The 16,685-nt window shown below is 49.9% G+C and overlaps 1 protein-coding gene across 1 annotated transcript in view; it reads right to left on the bottom strand.

The window, feature by feature from the left end:
* The window catches only part of P3H2 (prolyl 3-hydroxylase 2), a 64,429-nt gene extending 48,456 nt beyond the window's left edge, over positions 1–15,973 (bottom strand). Inside the window, exon 1 of the mRNA XM_063167029.1 lies at positions 15,518–15,973. Within this exon, the coding sequence (XP_063023099.1) occupies positions 15,518–15,973 (456 nt within the window). The remainder of the gene's footprint in view (positions 1–15,517) is intronic.
* Positions 15,974–16,685: the final 712 nt, after the last annotated feature.

The raw sequence follows: 16,685 nt of genomic DNA, 5'->3' as shown, positions 1-16,685 counted from the left end.
GACAGCCAGGGGACAGGACACATTTCTTCAGCAGGATGCCACCCAGATCCATATGCAGCCTTGGCCTTCTCCCCTGTTATTTAAACTACAATAAGCTGTGCTCTGCATTCAAGGAAAAAGGGGGGTGAGGGAATGAATCCAGACCTTTGTGGGGAAGGTTTCAGTGAAAAGCCTGGCTGCTTTTCCATGCTTACTGAGGTAATGAAACTTCAACAGGGCCTTACACAATGTCAGAGTGGAAGAAATTCAAAGCATCTACGAGAAGGGTTTCAAGTTACTCAAAAGCCTCACTGATAGGGTTTCAGAGCCAGCTACTCTGCTTGGACACCAACGTGCAAGTGAACACATCCTTCCAAACCACACGCAGCCAGGCTTGTCCCAGCCATTCATAAGCAGGAGTGTGAAGCAGCAGGGCAAATCAAATAAATGACTTCATTCCTCTGGAGATATGAGCAAGTGAGAACAAAGAGAGCAGTTACAAATTCAGGGTGCCATATTTTTGGCAAGTTTTCTTCTGCTGAGGAGCTAGGAAAGATCCAAGGAATACAGCTGTTCTACTCCTTCCTAAGGCTCTGCACTCACGAGTGCACATGAGTGTGTAAACACAAGCAAGCCTCAGGTCTCCCAAATTTACAAACCTGCCTGCCCAGCTCTGTGGAAGACATCAGACAGCAGTTTAACACACCAGCACTTGTGAAACTGGATACAAAGGTGTGTGTCTGGGGTAAAGCAGGGTTTGGGGTACTGCATCCCATACCAGGGAAGTGTATCCTCTTTGCTAAGGCAAAGGCCAAAAGCTCTTGGAAAGCCTCACTTTACAGCAGAAAAGGTGTTTATGGACAGGCTATGACACTCCCAATTGGTAACCCGGGGCCCATCAAAACACCAAACATCGTGAATTTTCTTCTGCAGCAATCCCTGTCTCTGTAGTTCAGAAAAGAAATGTGTCTATGCTTGCTGCTGAAGACCAATGTCCTATTGTAAATGTGAAATCTACTATGAACTAGGAGAAAAAGTAATAACAATTTTTTGACATGTTTCAGCGATGTGAAAACCCAATGCACACTACCTGAGAATAATCCTGGTTAAACCTCTCTGCCTGCCTGGCCTGGAGGATGAGTCCCTCCTGAGGAAGGGCCAAATCCCCTGTGGGACAGTGCTGGCTCTTCCATACACCTGGCACACGGGCTTTAGAGGTGAAAGCAGAGCTACAAAGCCTTCAAAACCTTCCAAAGTGACAAGCTGAGAGACATGACAGCAGCTGTGTGCTTTGTGCAGGGTTGAGACCCTGTGAGGGATGACCCCCAGCTCCCTTTCCAGCCACAGTGAGCCTGCCTGGCTGCTTCAGCCTCAGCAGGAGCTCTTGCTCTGGTTTTCCACAGGAGAAAGTTCAAATCCAACCTTTTGGCAAGTTCCTCCTTTCAAAACAAACAAACTCATCATTGCTCATCCTCCTCAAACCCTGGTGCAGGCAAGTGCCCCTCAATACAACAGCATCCCCATGGCCTCCTCCTCCAGCCTGGCACAGGAGTCTGCCAAACACATTTGATGCTGTGAATCCTTTCCCCAATCCCTTTGCCACTTCCCTTCCCTGCCCCATTTTCTTGCTTACTCTTCTCTTTCAGCTCTCCATGAGTGGAAGACAAAGTGAAATCTGCTCCAGAGCTGAAATTTCAGTTCACCTTGTGAATTTCAAATCAAGCAGAGTATCAGCTTTCCAAAACAAATCTCAGTGGATATTGAAATAATTATTTTTCCAGAATGATTTTTTTGTTTGCTTTAAGTAAAGCAATATGAAAAATAGATAAAGCCTTGCTAGAAAGGGAGAATCCCTCTCAGCAACTCTCCTCAAGCAGTGCAGCTGAGACAGGATGAGCTGTCAGCCCTGCTCAGCCCCATGGCTGATGGGTCTGACTCTCCTTGCAGGAGTTCATTCTGATTGCAGGGGTCTTGCTGGTGAGGTCCACCAGAAAGAAGCAGGGATGTGTGTAGAAAAGATTCACAGGGTAATTTATGGTGAGCTACAGAATGGGATTTATGGCATTGGGCCATAAAGTGGTGGGACAGAGGGATGGGATTTGCTTTAGGACATTTAGGACATTTCACCCTTCCTGCTCAGCCAGATGAGTCCTGTGAAATGAAAGCTGCTGCCCTGGACAAGGCAGCTGGCTCTCCACATTCAGTTCAGGTCCCAATCAGAAAATGTTTGTAACTCAGGAACCACTCCAAAGAAAACCCTTGAGTCACATTTTTTACCATGATCCTATCAGGCTTTGAAGGCCTAAAACAAGGACAGCCATTATTCTGCAGCCTAATGATGATTTTGGACTCCCACTCATCTGAAATGCTCAATTTCCCCAGATCCCAGGAATATTATCAGGTCTTGAGGGCCCTTTAAACAGCAGCAGTAGCAGCTTGAGGAGAAACATCTGGAATAAACTTACCAAAGGTACTGAAGTCTTTGCAAAGGCAGTAAGGAACACCTGGCTGCAAATGTCTGCTGTGTGGAACACAGACCCTGCTCTGCTGCCTGTGGAGCAGCTTTTACAGAGGGCTGGAAGCTGACCTGCCCTGGACCTGCATGGCTGACAGCTCGTGTCCTCTCTGACGTGCAGGACAGTTGTGACAGTGCATTGCCACAGCTGGATGACCGCTCTCCTCTGAGGGGACACTTAGCTCACACCCTGCTAATAGGCCAGGCAGCACTACTGACTCTGAGCAAGCTGCTCCATAATTGGCCTTTTGCAGAGCAGGACATCTTTAATTAATCTGCTACTGTTTGTGTGTGCTGTTCCTGCTGGAACTCCCTCACGGAGCACGGACACCACGCAGCGCATCCGACATTCCCCAAATATGTGATGTCAGCCCTGCCTCACACACTGAGTGCCTGGTGTGCAATTACTGCACATCAAACTCATTCCACAGATGGGCAAAGCAGGGCTGGGAGTGCTGGGCTGGAGCAAACTCAGCCACTGCTGTCCTGGTGTCTGGTCACAAGCTCCCAAATCAAGCACAGTTGGGACAATCAGGGGCTGCTGTGCCTGAGCCTGACGTCTGCCAGATCTCATCTGAGCTCTGTGCAGAACAAAAACCCAGCAGGCTGCAGCCAACACACACACTTCAATGCACAGTGCAGCTGTGCTTTAGTAAGTCATCAGGCATCAACCTGAGTCATTAGAACAGATGTGAGCCCACAGCAAATACAGGCACCACTTCAGCTCTTTTTCTTTCTGAATAAGCTGCATCACACTCCCTTCCATTTATCCTCCATCTCACTGCTTTCACATTAAAGGACAGACACACCTTCAGACATTTTACACAGCTTTACTGCTAATATCAGCAAATCTCAAATCCAGACACCTGTGAGGACTCTGCTAAACCCATCACCAATTTAAAGTGCAGTCCATCAGTCAGAGCAGTTGTCCTCAGCATGGACCAAGATCAAAGTGTGCAGCTCAGAAGGCTTCAAACCCTGCTATTTTCAGCAGCCTTTGGTACATATCTCTGTCTGAAATTCCCCAGCACTGACATCCTTCTGCTGTCACCCGTCACCGGTTGGACACAGTCTCTGATTGCACTCAGCAGCACCCTGGCTCTGAAACAAGAGATAGCTGAGTGCTGCTTTTTGGCTTATAATGCTAAGCAAAAGCAGATCTAGTTTTCCATGCTCAGGACTGCTAAAGCACTAAGGGTAGATAAGAGCAGAGAGCCAAGCCTACTGGCACATAAAAGGGAGAATACAGCACAGCCAAAATTCTACTGCAGTTTTGCAACAGGGGAATCTACAAGGATAACCTCCAAAATGCCTGATGATTGTCCTGACACAGAGAAAACACTACAAAAAGAAAAGCAGATTCTGCCTTGTCTTCCAACAGTCCTTACCTTTCCAACCCAAGGACTCAAGAGCAAACAGCAAAATTAAATACACTTGAACTCTCAGCTGTCTGGGCTTAGCTCTCCTCCTTCGATAGCAGAGAATAACTTCCAAAGCTGCCATTAAGTGGCTTAAATAAGATGGACAGTAAAGTGGTTGACATAATGCACTATTGACCCAGCTGTGCCATTGACCAACTGGCACTTGAACAGCAGGATTCACTGGGCACAGCAATCCTGATCACTTCCCAAACACAGGCCTTTCTAGGCTTGAGTACATTCTTAGCCTGATGAAATAATCCCTCACTCAGGGGCTAAGCACTGCAGGCTCTTACACCTGAGCATTCCCTCCCATCTCAGGTGGGCAAACACCAGGAGGGCTTTGCTGTCCATCTCCCCAGCTCCATGCACATCTGTGCACACACCCAGAGCAGGCAAGAGCTCAGCTGGCAATCCTACTTAGCAGGACTTGGTCATTCAGCACAGGTTGGCTGCAATACCAAAGCAACCCCAAAGAGCAGCACAGAAGATCCCAAAGGAACTGAAACCCTCTCTGAGCAGGGCTCCACCACTTAGGAGCTGGGTTGCCACATCCACCTGCAAAGCAGCAGCAGAGGGACAGGAATGTAAACAATAAGCCTGAAACATGCAAACCTTCACTATCTAATACTTCTCAAAAGCATAATGAAGGACACTATGGCTTCCACGCTGTGCTTTTCAGTATAGCTGAGTGTACTGATTGCTGGCAACTCAGTGACAACTTTAAGAGCTGTAACTTTCAAAGAGAAAGTCCAGATGAATGGCTATTCAGGTCTCTACCTGGTTTGGTTTGATTCAAAAAGGATTAGAAGCTAAAAATGGTTTATTTACGAGTCTGTCATCTAGCCAGATTTCCCAGCAAGGATCCAAAAATATATTTGGAAAACAGAAGCACAGTGATTAAAGAAACAGTGATTTGGAGTTAAAAACACCACTGTGGGAAGCCTTATGCTACAGTGCAAAAATCATTTTCTAGGGACTGTTTTGCTGAACTACCCAAACAGTAATCAGGTTGGAATGAGTCTCCCAAGATGGGAAAATCTCTTTTGTTAAGCTCAGATCTGAGTTTGGCAACATTCACAGAATCATAGCCTACTCCAGCTCCCAGAGCTTCAGCTATCACATGGAAGAATCAGCTGCCAAAACTGAACTGTCCTGCACATCCCAAGCCACCAGGGAGCTACAAGCCTTGTCCTCTACAAAGCAGTGCCTTGCAGAGCTGCCTCCCCTCACACTGCTTGCACAACCAGGCACTGATGACCCATGTTGTGCTTTTGTTACACCCTGAAATTCCCAAGTCAGGAATGAGACCTGAGCCCAGCAATAAAGCACTAAGTGTGGGTAGGATCTGCCCCTTTAGAGGGTGGTGAGCCTGGGCAAGAAGTGCTCGGGGTACAGTGAGGAAGATTCTGCAGTTTGGGCGGTGGAGAGCAAACTCCAGTAGCAGGAGGGGTGGCTGGGAGAGCACACAAAGGTCGTGCTGATGGCAGACAGGGGTGCAACAGCTTCAGCTCCCCCATGCAGGCAAAAGTGCTGCATGAAGCCAGTCTGAGCCTGGCTGCAGCTGGAACTCAGCTGGAGACACAGCCCAGACATGGGCATTACCTGGGTAACAGCTCTGGGGGAGCATGAGGAGTCCTCTCCATCCTCACACACACAGCACACACCTGCAGTGAGCTGCCACAGTCCTGCAGCCCAGCCCAGGATGCACAGAAGGGACCTGCACTTTGACAGCTGGGTGGACAAGCTGCTTCCTCAAGTGGCACATCACTGTTTTATTTGGTGCTTGCCTGCCTTGCAGCAGGATCCAAGCTGAACCCAAGTTTTGCTGGGCAGCACCCAGTGAGCCAATGTGGCTGGCTGCACGAGTCTGTGGCTGACCCTGGAGTGGCAGCTCCAGAGAAGCAGCAGAGCCACCTGGGGACCAGGGTGCAACACTTGTGTTCAAGAAAATGGAGTGGGGCTGCCAACCAAGGAACCACCATCTCCCAAAAGACATTTAAAAGATCTTAAAAGATATTTAAAGCAAAGGGAGCAGTGGTGACCAGCTTCCCCAGCAGCCCACAATGGGATCTGCAGTTAGAGCAGCATCCTGCAGTGCCTACACAGTGTGCTGAGTGTACCAGAGTAATTAGGAGCACAAGATGCAGCAGCACCTCTCCCTCAGCAAACCCTGCCCCAAGCAGCTGCTCTCAGCAGCACAGATCATCACCACACAATAAAAGCCTCTCCCAAAGCAGCATGAGCTCCCTCTACAAAAACAGCCTTTCCTCAGCTCCAGCCACCTCTGGAGCTCAGGGCATCTCACAGCTCTTGGTTAACAGCCTGCAAACACATCCCCAGCATCAGTGCTGCCCACAGGTAAGAAAAACTGCTGTCCATTCTCAGCCCCTGCAACAGAGAGAGCAGCAGCTCCATAAACAGGAAAAATGCAGATAAGACACAATGTTTTCCTCTCTTTCACTAAAATCTTCCTTTCAGACTATTTCAACAAAACTTTGCAGTTTCTCATCTGCTTCCAAAGACACAGAGTAACTCAGGTCACAGATGCCCCAGAATATATATAAACCTTAGAACAGGCAGTGCCTTAGCAAAAACCACTTTAAAGCAGCTTTCTAAGCAAGGGAACCAACAGACTGTGCTTCAGTCCCTGGGCAGTCACAGCAACACCTTCAGCAAATATTCTGAAGGATATTTTCCAAGCTCTTGCTCTCTGTGCACCACTGATCTTTCCTGGGAAGGAATATGGCTGGCTCCATCTTCAAAAGAAGCTGCACTCACAGCCCTGGGCAATGAACTTCAGCACATCTCCCCAGTGCACCCTCGGGGCCCAGCCCTGGCCTCAGAGGGCTGTGGGTGCAGGCAGTGCCTGACTTGCAATACTCTGAGCAGGATTTACCCACCCTTTTTTCCAGGCAGAAGGCTCTGTGGATTCATGTGCTCCCACCTCTAACTCTGACAGGACACAGCACAGCCTCAGGCTCATCTTTCTGCAGGGATATGGTGTGAGATCAAGGCCACCATTGCAGCTGCTTTGAAAAAGCCACGGTGAAAAGCAGCATGTTGGTGTCTAACAAGCATTTTTGTGATGTTTCTGATTTTTTTAGTTTGGGTACACCAGGTACATCCTGGTGGTGCAGACAGACAATTTCTGACAATATCCCTTCATTTTCCTCTCCTTCACAAATTTTCTGCACCCTCCCAGATGCTCCCATGACCCTTAATAAAACCTTTAGAGCTACAAAGACAGAATTTTCTTCTATCCATGACTAATCCACATGTAAAACCTGCTGACTGCTCTGCACCCCTGGTGCTGGTGACATTCTGTCTGCAAACCCTGCCTGACATGAGCAACAGCATTAGGGCAGGGAGCAGGGGACAGTGGCCACTGCTCTCAGTGGCTGTGAGGGGACGTGTTCCCTGTCACAACAGCACGGTCAGCGTGCTGTCCCACACCCTATCTGCTTCCCATCCCAGCACCAGCACAGACTCAGCCTTTCATCCAATCCTGAAAGAACGCGTTTTTCCCCTCTTTTTTTTTTTTTTTTTTTAAGTGAACAAGAAGCTACAAGTGAATATTTGGCCTTCACAACTTATGGGCTGCAGCCAAACCCTGCCATATGTTCCAGCTAATACATGTGGGCTTTGCTTCTCATCCAAGAAAGAAAAAAAAAGGACATTTATGAGTTGGGATTCAGCAGGATCGTGTGGGAAGGAAGGGGTGGGGAAGTGATGCTATTTTGGTTGCTGTAATTATTTGGTGGCCAAATCCCTGACCCTTGACGTCAGCCCTGGAGGGTCTGTTTAAGTGACCAGTTGTCATGGAAAGGAGAAGGATGTTGGGAGGTACAGGCTGATGAGGAACAGCTCTTTGCTGCCTGAACCCACCCACAGGCAGACCCCCTGCCTTCATTAGTCACCACCAGCTCATGGCCAAGAAATAAAAATGTCAATACCTCCTTGCTGATACATTGGCTGGAAACAAAAGCGCGCAGGGAAGTTCGTGCCCTCCTTCCTGCCATCCCTTACTGCAGAAACACACCGGCCAAGCCCTGATCTCAGCTTCCCCAGGAACTCCAGGGCCCTCAGCTGGGTCACTCCGGGTTCACATCCATTTATCCCAGCTCAGCCTGGCCTCACTCCAGACTCCACACATGGAAATGTGCCCTGTGCAGAGCACAGGGGTTCCTACTCCTTGGGAACAAACCCAATCACAATGACTAATTCATACCACCTCCAAAGGAAAAAACTAAGATAAATAACCCCTCAATTCCCTGCTCCAGACGTCCAGCAGTGCCTTGAGTCCAGAATCCTGCTAGCAAGGCTCCAGCAGTGCTCAGGAGGTTGGCAGTAAGGCAGCAGCTACTGACAGGATGGCTTCTCACCACTGCCGGTGCCATCCACGATGAAATCACCAGTTGTACAAGAAACTGGAATAATCCTTGCTGAAACCTCAGCCACAACTCAAGAGGACTGGGCACAAGTTTGCTTAGCAGGCTAAGCTGCATTGCTCATTCACATGCAGTCCATCATCAGCTGCCGTTTGTTATTCCTGTGGCCAAGGACAACAAAAGGGCCCTGCAGAAGCCAGAGCAGAGCTCTCAGACGTATGGATGAGATTTAACAGCAGCTCAAAAAGCCACTTAACAAATCCCAGCACACCACGGGGCATGGACAGGGCAGCTCAGCAGCAGGGCTCTGCCAGGGAGCAGCCAGCAGAGGAAAGTGCAATATCCACGAGAAGCTAAGGAGATGCAGGAGCAGGGAAGGGGCAGGTTCCTGGGTCCCATCCCAGCAGCAGGAGCCTGGGCTCTCCTGCACTGCTGGTGCCCAGTTTTGTTCCACTTGGGATATTAACCTGCACTGGGAGGCTTTTAGATCAAGGTCTCAAAAAATCCGCTCCAACCATGTGAGTCTCACCTGCCTCATCCATCATCCAAGCCACGTCACCAGAGATTGCCAAGAAATAAGGAGGAAGTCAGGGTTACCTTGTTTTCTCCAAAAGACTGCAAAATATTGCAGGCTGGGACCCACTGCACTGGGTCTATAACTAGTATGTTTTTCTATATTATTCTATTTAGTATAATTTGAAGCCCTGGCACAACTTCATAGCCATGAAGTGGGAAAGGGGAATTTGGCAAGACAAAAAGAGCAGCCCTGGCAAAATGGATGATTACTAGGCTGTATGAAATGAGCTTAGTGAGTCCAAGATCAGTAGGTGTTTACTGGTTGTGTCCTGATTTGCTGGGCAGTGCTGTGCTAATTTACTACCAGTTGAAATGATGTGGCAAACGCAAACACCTTAGTTTTGCTTTTGGATTTGCTCTATTAAAAAAAAAAAAAAAAAAAAAAAAAAAAAAAAAAAAAAAAAACCAAACACAAACAGCCAAAAAAGAAAAGAAACTAGCAGAAAAATCACTACAACCAGCTAGTCTAGTTTTTAGTACATCACAAGCCCATACTCAAGGCCAAAAAGTCAAGACTGACTCCTGTGAAGACACTGAGATACCTTCATGACAAAGATGTACCTAGGCTGCATTTGCTGGCAGCAGAATTGAACCACTGGGTCACCTCTTTCCATCTCTGTCAATACTTTCAACTCTAAATATTTTAGAAGCACTTCATTTGAAGTGGTCAGCAAGAACAGGAGCAGGGGCAGTTGGGTCAGTGTCCTGGGCTTAGGGCAGGACTAAGTAGCCTGTTCTAAACCCAGGACACTGACCCAACCATCAAGACTCAAAGTTTTCCATCCCCATAAACTGAGTTTATTTTTGTCCAAAATAATTTTAACTTTCTGAGCACTAACATTTACCCTCTGCTGAGGAGTAGGAATGCTTTCTCAGAAAATCTAAATAAAGAGACTTTCCAAGAGATTAAGTCTCAGATCTGTTTATTTATCCAGTATCTGAGTAATACCAATTCTCAAGATTGAAGATAAATAAACACCACTAATAGTAAAAATCCAAATAATAATGATTATCTGACAGTTTTACTATAGGTCTTCATCTGAGATGTCACATAAATCCTGCAAAAACAAGACCAACTGCACAGACAGACTTTGCAGGACAGGTGGTGCCTGTGGTGAGAAACAGCTGCTCCCCCAAAGACTTTAAAGTAAGAAGTTTTACACATTATCCTGTGTCAGTGCCCATGAGGTGCTGCATGTGAAACCACATCTCCCCAAAGGCTGTGGCTCACCCAGGACAGGACCCCATGACCTGCTTAGGTGCATGCAGCATTGTGGCACGAAGGAAAACTGAGCAAAACCTTCATGGAAAACAGCAGTCCTTGAGTGAAACACACCAAATTCCCTAAGCAACTACATTGATGTGAAACCACAATTGCTCCACAACCCCTAGGTAGGTGATCCACATACCTGTCACAGAGACAAAAGTCTCTGGCCCTGTGAAACACACAGAGGTGGGCAGTGATTAATTACTCGAGGTGGAAAGGATTTGGTTGAAGTGTCTCAACAACCACTACCCTGAGGGTTGGTACACTCAGACACCCAAATGTGGCTGTGGAAAGATCACACAAGCACTGGCAGAAGACAGAACAACCAGACTGGAGAGCTTAAAGGCCAAGGTTTACATACACAACTCTCCTCCCTTGGGTCTGGATTGTCATAAATAGGGAGTTTTCAAAGGCAGAACTGGAGTCAGAGAATAATCTTTATCACAAGTGTTTCTGAAGTCTGGCCTCACACTTGTCTCTCCTCTTTCTCTCCTGTGGTCTTTTATCAAGTGATTATTGTGCCTGCTGCATTTCAGACATCTTGGTGGTGTGGGTGGGCAGGACAGTCAGTGTGACCAAGGACACATTCCAGTGGTGCCTCCAGCACTGCCCCGTCTGCTGCACTGTGGAAAACACAGCACTGCAGATAAAAGTGGAAGCTCTCCCCAAACAAGACCTTGTTTTTAAAAAAAAAAGAAACACCCTTAAAGAACAAATAAACAGTCTCTCCTACAACTCAGAAAACCTAAACATTATTGTTTTATGCTTGCAAAACATGAAGTCATGATGGTAACAAAACTGAAAAACATCTCAGACATGGCAAAGGGGAGCTCACGCCAAGGACAGGATAAGCCAGACACAGTCAGGTTCTTGCCCCTTCTGCTCCACCTACAATCTGGCATTACTAAGAGAGGAGCAATGTCCAACATGCTGGGGACTTGTTTTATTTATTGTTTTAAACCCAAGCACAGGCTAAAAAGCTTTTCATCATCTAGATCCAAGGCTGGTGGTTGCAGGCTACATACATACAATTCCTGCCATGCTTCACCGATGTGCAACGGGGCATTCAGCAAAGTGGGGAGACAAGAACACTTCAACTCAGGATTTACAAACTGGGAGGAAGGGCTCACCAACAGCACACCAATATCCACAGAAAACTAAAACAGGCTGTAGCCATCAACCCTGCCAGCAGGCCAGGGAATGCTGCGGCTGGTAACAGGGCGAGACAAAGGAAAGAGACCTCAAGGGGAGGATCAGTAAGTAGAAGAGGAACAAGATTTGGTTTTGCAATTGACACAGTGATCAACTGTTCCAGGTTACTCGTTGTTTTTGGACCAAGCTGACTTGCAGAAGTTAGACTGGGGACTGGAAGCAATGCTCTGTCACAGGGTTCATGGCACACCATCCAGGGCAAGCTCCAACACGGCTCCTGAGTCAGCAGCACACAGCAGCAAACACTGCCACAGTGTACATTGTGTGCATTTCCTCCTCCACTCACTCTCAGAGCTAGAAAAACTCCAAAAAGCAGGGTTAGGAACATCATGGCCTGCAGGCTGGGTTTTTACAGCAACAAGATGACTACAGCAACAAAGCAAGGAGGACATGACTAATAAAATATTTAAGAGGGCAAAGAGATCGTACCACACCCACCTGCCAAGCCCAGAGGTTATTGCTTTGACAAAGACCAAGCAGCCAGCACAGAGCTGAGACTCACCAGCATTTGGCAAGCTGTCCAGCCCATGGGACATGGCAGCAGAAACCCACTGAGGAACCTTCTCACTGTGGCTGGAGAGCCCACTACATGCATTGCATGTTTTCATCTCCTTCTCTGCTTCCACACCTTCTCAAACTCACCCCACCCTAACTGCCTCAAGCAGATGCACCCACTCTATTTCCAAATTACCTGAAAACACCAGCTATCCTAGGAAAAGGAGGAGTCTTCTACTTAAATACATATTGAGAAGCCACAAAGTAGTATTGCAAACACACATGGACTCGGGCTGCTTGTTCAATGCAACCTGTCGGCAGTCTGTAGAGTCTGCAGTCAACGTCAGGAGCCTGATCCTGAGCCCAGAGCTGACAGAAACCCTTCGCTGAACCCACAAGCTGTCCCATTCCTGCAGTGCACCACAGCCTCCCCTCACATCATGGCAGAGTCACCAGAAACAGTCAGATCATGTCTGAGAAACAGAAAAGCGGTCTTCAGAAGAACACTGTTTCTGTTTCAGAAAAGTATGGATAAATGAGGAAATAATTGATAGGATGATGGGTATGATCACATCAAAGGCTGATAGAACGTGTTTTCGTAGAGGGATAGCACTGGTATTTCACCTACACACATCATCATCACCTCCCTGTCCCTTTACAGTGCTCTGTGCAGGAATATCTTCAGCATCTGCTCAGAAGCAGGAGCAATGCAGCCCAGTGCAGCTGCCGCTACTGTCCAGTTCAAAAAGCCCCCAAAAAGCTGAGCAAAAGAAGTCCAAAACTTCCAAATCTAACACCAGTTTTCCAGCAATTCACTGCAGAGTCTCATTCACATCATCACGACTGGGCCAGGCTGTGCTGGTGCTTGCTCTGCAGTGAGACCAGAGGCAGTGGGAGACCCCAACCTGAAATTCCCAGGGCACCAAAGGCAGTGGGGAGCCCTGCCTGCTCCCAGGGCATCTGGGTGGCTCTGCTGCTCCCAAAAGAGCAGAGGCACACACAGTGCTGGCCAGCGTTAGTCTGTGCATGTGTCCAGCAGGACTGAAAGCCTTTGCTTTTCCTACCCCACAGGAGTGGTGCAAGGATTACTTCATGTATATTCAGCACCGTTTTTCAAAGCACTGCACAAGAGCCAAACCCTTCAGTTTTTTTCATCTGTTCCTTGCTCTGTCACTCCCTCCTGACGGGATGTGTTTCTCCCCTCCTGAGAAACAAACAAGCACGAGGTCAGCAAGAGTGGGAGGTGGGAAGCACATTCCAGGCTGCTGCTCTTCTCTCAAACCACAAATGGCACCAAACCCTGCCATCCTCCCAGGGCTCAGCATCCCGGTCCCGTGATGGAGCCCAGGGAGGAGCTGGACAGGGCACACAGCAGGGTGTTTCACCTCATCCCATTTCCTCTTTGGGTTCAAGAAGCAAAACACGAGGGTGAAGTGGCCAGAGCTGTGCAGCCTGTCCATGCACCCACAGCAAGGCACAGGGACTCTGCACAAGCCCCACTTTGAAGCTCCCCTTTTCAGACAAAATGCTGAACAGCTGCTGTAGCCAAAGTCAACGCAGAGGATGTGGAGCTGATGCATCCCAACCCCCAGGGAACATGCCAAAGCCTTGGCACTCAGCCTTGGCATGAGGGGATGGTTCACATCCAAGCGCACGACAGCAGAGCTCGTGTTTGGTGCAAGTGCAGGCAAATCCCACACGGGGCATTTCCTCCTGTGCACAGACTTGTTGAGCCAGAGCAAAAGGGCAGTCCTGGGAGCAGAGCTCAGGTACAGGCAGCAGCCAGGTGAGGATGTGGACAAATCACTGCAGGGTGCTCTGAGGGCATGGCTGGTCACAGTGCTGCTTACAAAACCCAAGAGAATCGGACAGGATTAAAGAAAAGGTATTAAAAACACAAAGAAGTCTAATCAGAGAGTGGCTTCCCTTGGCTCCAAAGACCGACACCTGGACAGCCATGCAGATAACAAGAAGATCCACTACTCCATCTGAGAGCAGTGAAATCAGTGTTAGCATGAACATAAAATCCCCAGATGTTGTAAAAGCAAATTAAGATGAGTCACACATAAAATAAATTTTAAAGGGCTGTTTTCAACACATTGCTTTGATAAGCTTAGGATGCTGTTAGGAAAATTACCTCAGTCTCAATAGAAGCATACATGCAAGAACAGCCCACACCCCAAAATTTTCTGGGGTTTTATATATCAATTTTACTGAAGTGGGAGACAAAAACCCTATAATTTAATTTAGAGGAAAGTTCTTCAGTGAGATTGACATCAGTGAGTCTGAAAAAGGCTTTGAAATCAGATAAGGGAATCATTAATTTTTATCATGACAAATTTTGCGTCACTTCCCACAGATGCTGACACTACATAGAGTATCTTTTACAGTAAGGACCATCAGCTGCACTGGCACTGCACACAAGCCAAATTACAGGATTTCTGTCAGGAACTCTATGCATCACATGGCCACTACAGTTTAAGCCAATGGAGTTCTAGTCCCTGACTTGTGAAACGGACATTAAGGCAATGACAGAAAAGGAAGCATAGAAAAAGCAACGTAGCTATGATTTTCCACTAGGTTTCAAAGTGCTGATGGTTTGCCTCCTTGATGTTGCTGCGTAAGAACTGCATCACAGGCACCAGCACTGCCTAGGAAAGATGTTTGCTTCTCCACCTAGAAATGGGTTTCAGCAGAACCACCCTCCCTGTGCACCGCTAGGCAGGTCTTCACCTATTAAGTTGCCTATAGCAACTAAAAGGTTATGAATGTGCTCAAATAAAGCAGAAATCCACAGGGAGATGTTCCAGAAATGCTTTAAACATTCCGCTTGGCATGAAACAAAATTCCCAGAGTTTTTGTCCTTACTAGTCATGAACAGGAAGACTTACTACAGGTAGCTGGCTTGACAGAGCACAAGTCTAGAATGAATAAGAAAAATTCCATTATCATGGTGTGGGTTGTAGGAGGGGGTTGGTTTTTTTCCCTCTGGGTTTTTTTTTCTTCTTTTTGGCAAAGAAGTTGAAAGAATAACACCATTTTTTCTCAGGGAAGGCACCAGTTATAAGGCAGAAGTTACTGGGATAGGAGGATGATACTCAGGATGTCAGCAGCTGCTAAACACTGACTGCACACTGTTACTTTGCAGAAATACTGCAAAGTATTTCCCATCACATCAGGACAATGACCATCAGGTCCCTGGAACACAGGTTATGTACCTTCCAGCTTCACCCACAGCTCCAGCTCCAGAAACATGGAATCAGTTCAGGTTGTCTGCAAGGGAAACACCTCTGGCAGAGGGCGTTGAGGGGTTACTGAGGGGTTTCTGGGTTGCAAACTGAAAGCAGACAATTTTCAGAACTATTTTCAACACTGCGTTACATTAAAACAAAAACATCCTTTCCTAAAAGCAAATAGAAAAACCACCCAAAACAAGACAGGAAAAGCACAGATGAACCAAAACTGGAGAGAATCTACGTTGCCATCCAGGAGTCTCTGTCTGGGGAACTGGCCATGAACACTGACGGCACACACCAGAGAGAAGGTTATGGGGGACCACACCTGGTACGGCTCGGGAGAGCTGGCAGAGGGGGCACACCTGGGATGCTCGGGAGTGTGGAAACGCGGGTAACCCTCTGGAGAGGGCGGTTCGGGCGGTGCCTACCTGGATGTACGCGCGCTGCAGGTAGCTGTAGGGCACCCTGCGCTGGAAGTCGGCGCGCACCTCCTCGGCGGCGCGGTGCCGGGACACGGCGCCCAGGCGCGGCTCCTCGCAGCGCCGCACGCACTCTGCGCGCCGCAGCACCGAGCCGAAGAACCGCAGGTCCCCTCCGGCGCCCGGGCCCGGCTCGTCCAGCCGCACCTGCGCTCGGCACAGCCGCCGGCACCGCAGCCGTGCCGCCCGCAGCTCCCGCCGGCTGCGCAGCGCCCGCTCCAGGCACCGCGCCGCGCCCGCGAAGTCGCCGCCGTAGTACGCCTCCACCCCGCTGGCGTAGAGCGCATCGAAGGGCTCCAGCGGGCCGCCCTCCGCCGCGCACCCGCCGCCCGCCGCCGGCAGCAGCAGCAGCGGCAGCAGCAGCGGCAGCAGCCGGGCCCCCCCGCGCCGGCTGCCGGGGGCCATGCCCGCCGCGCCGGGGGCAGCGCGGGGCGACGGGGCTCGGGATGCGGGAGGGTCCGGGATACGCGCTCCGCCCGGCGGGCTCGGTGCGGTGCGGTCCGTGCAGCGGATCCCGGCGTGCTGGGATGCGGGGTGCGCGCCGTGCAGTCCGCCCGGCGGGCTCCGAGCGATGGATGTCGGTGTAATGGGACGCGGGTCCGTCAGCGGGAGCGCGGCTCGGTGCGGCGGGCGCCGGGGGCCGGGGGCCGTGCGCGGGGCCGGGCTGCGGTGGCGGCGGGGCCGCGGCTCCATGCACGCCCGGCCTGTGCCGCCTCCCGCGCCGCCGGCACCTCTTAAAGGGCCCCGCGCCGCCGGCCCGGCCCGCCCCGCCCGGCCCCGGCCCGGCCCCGGCCCGGCCCCGCTCCCCCCGCAGCGAGCCGGGGGCGCGCAGGGGGCGCGGCGGCCGCCAGGGCTGCTCCGAGCATCCCCGGCCCCGCGGCCGCAGGGGCTGGGGAGTGACGTCGGGAAATGTGAATCGTCCCGCGGTGATGTCAGAGGCAGCAGCGGCAGCAGGCTTTGCTCCCGCTTCTCCCTCCGCGCTCCGCACTCCTCCCGCCGCCCCGCATCCCCGCGCGGGCGGCACTATTCAAAGGATGCTTGGTGTTGTCTCCCTGCCAGGCTGCTGCTTGGAGCGTTTTTCGCTGGGTTCTCCACTCCGCTCGCCTTTTCTTACCCC

Source organism: Melospiza melodia, chromosome 12, assembly GCF_035770615.1.
Source record: "Melospiza melodia melodia isolate bMelMel2 chromosome 12, bMelMel2.pri, whole genome shotgun sequence".
Classification (NCBI taxonomy): domain Eukaryota; kingdom Metazoa; phylum Chordata; class Aves; order Passeriformes; family Passerellidae; genus Melospiza; species Melospiza melodia.
Note: the sequence above shows the minus strand (reverse complement) of the source record. Positions and strands in the feature narration are given on the sequence as shown.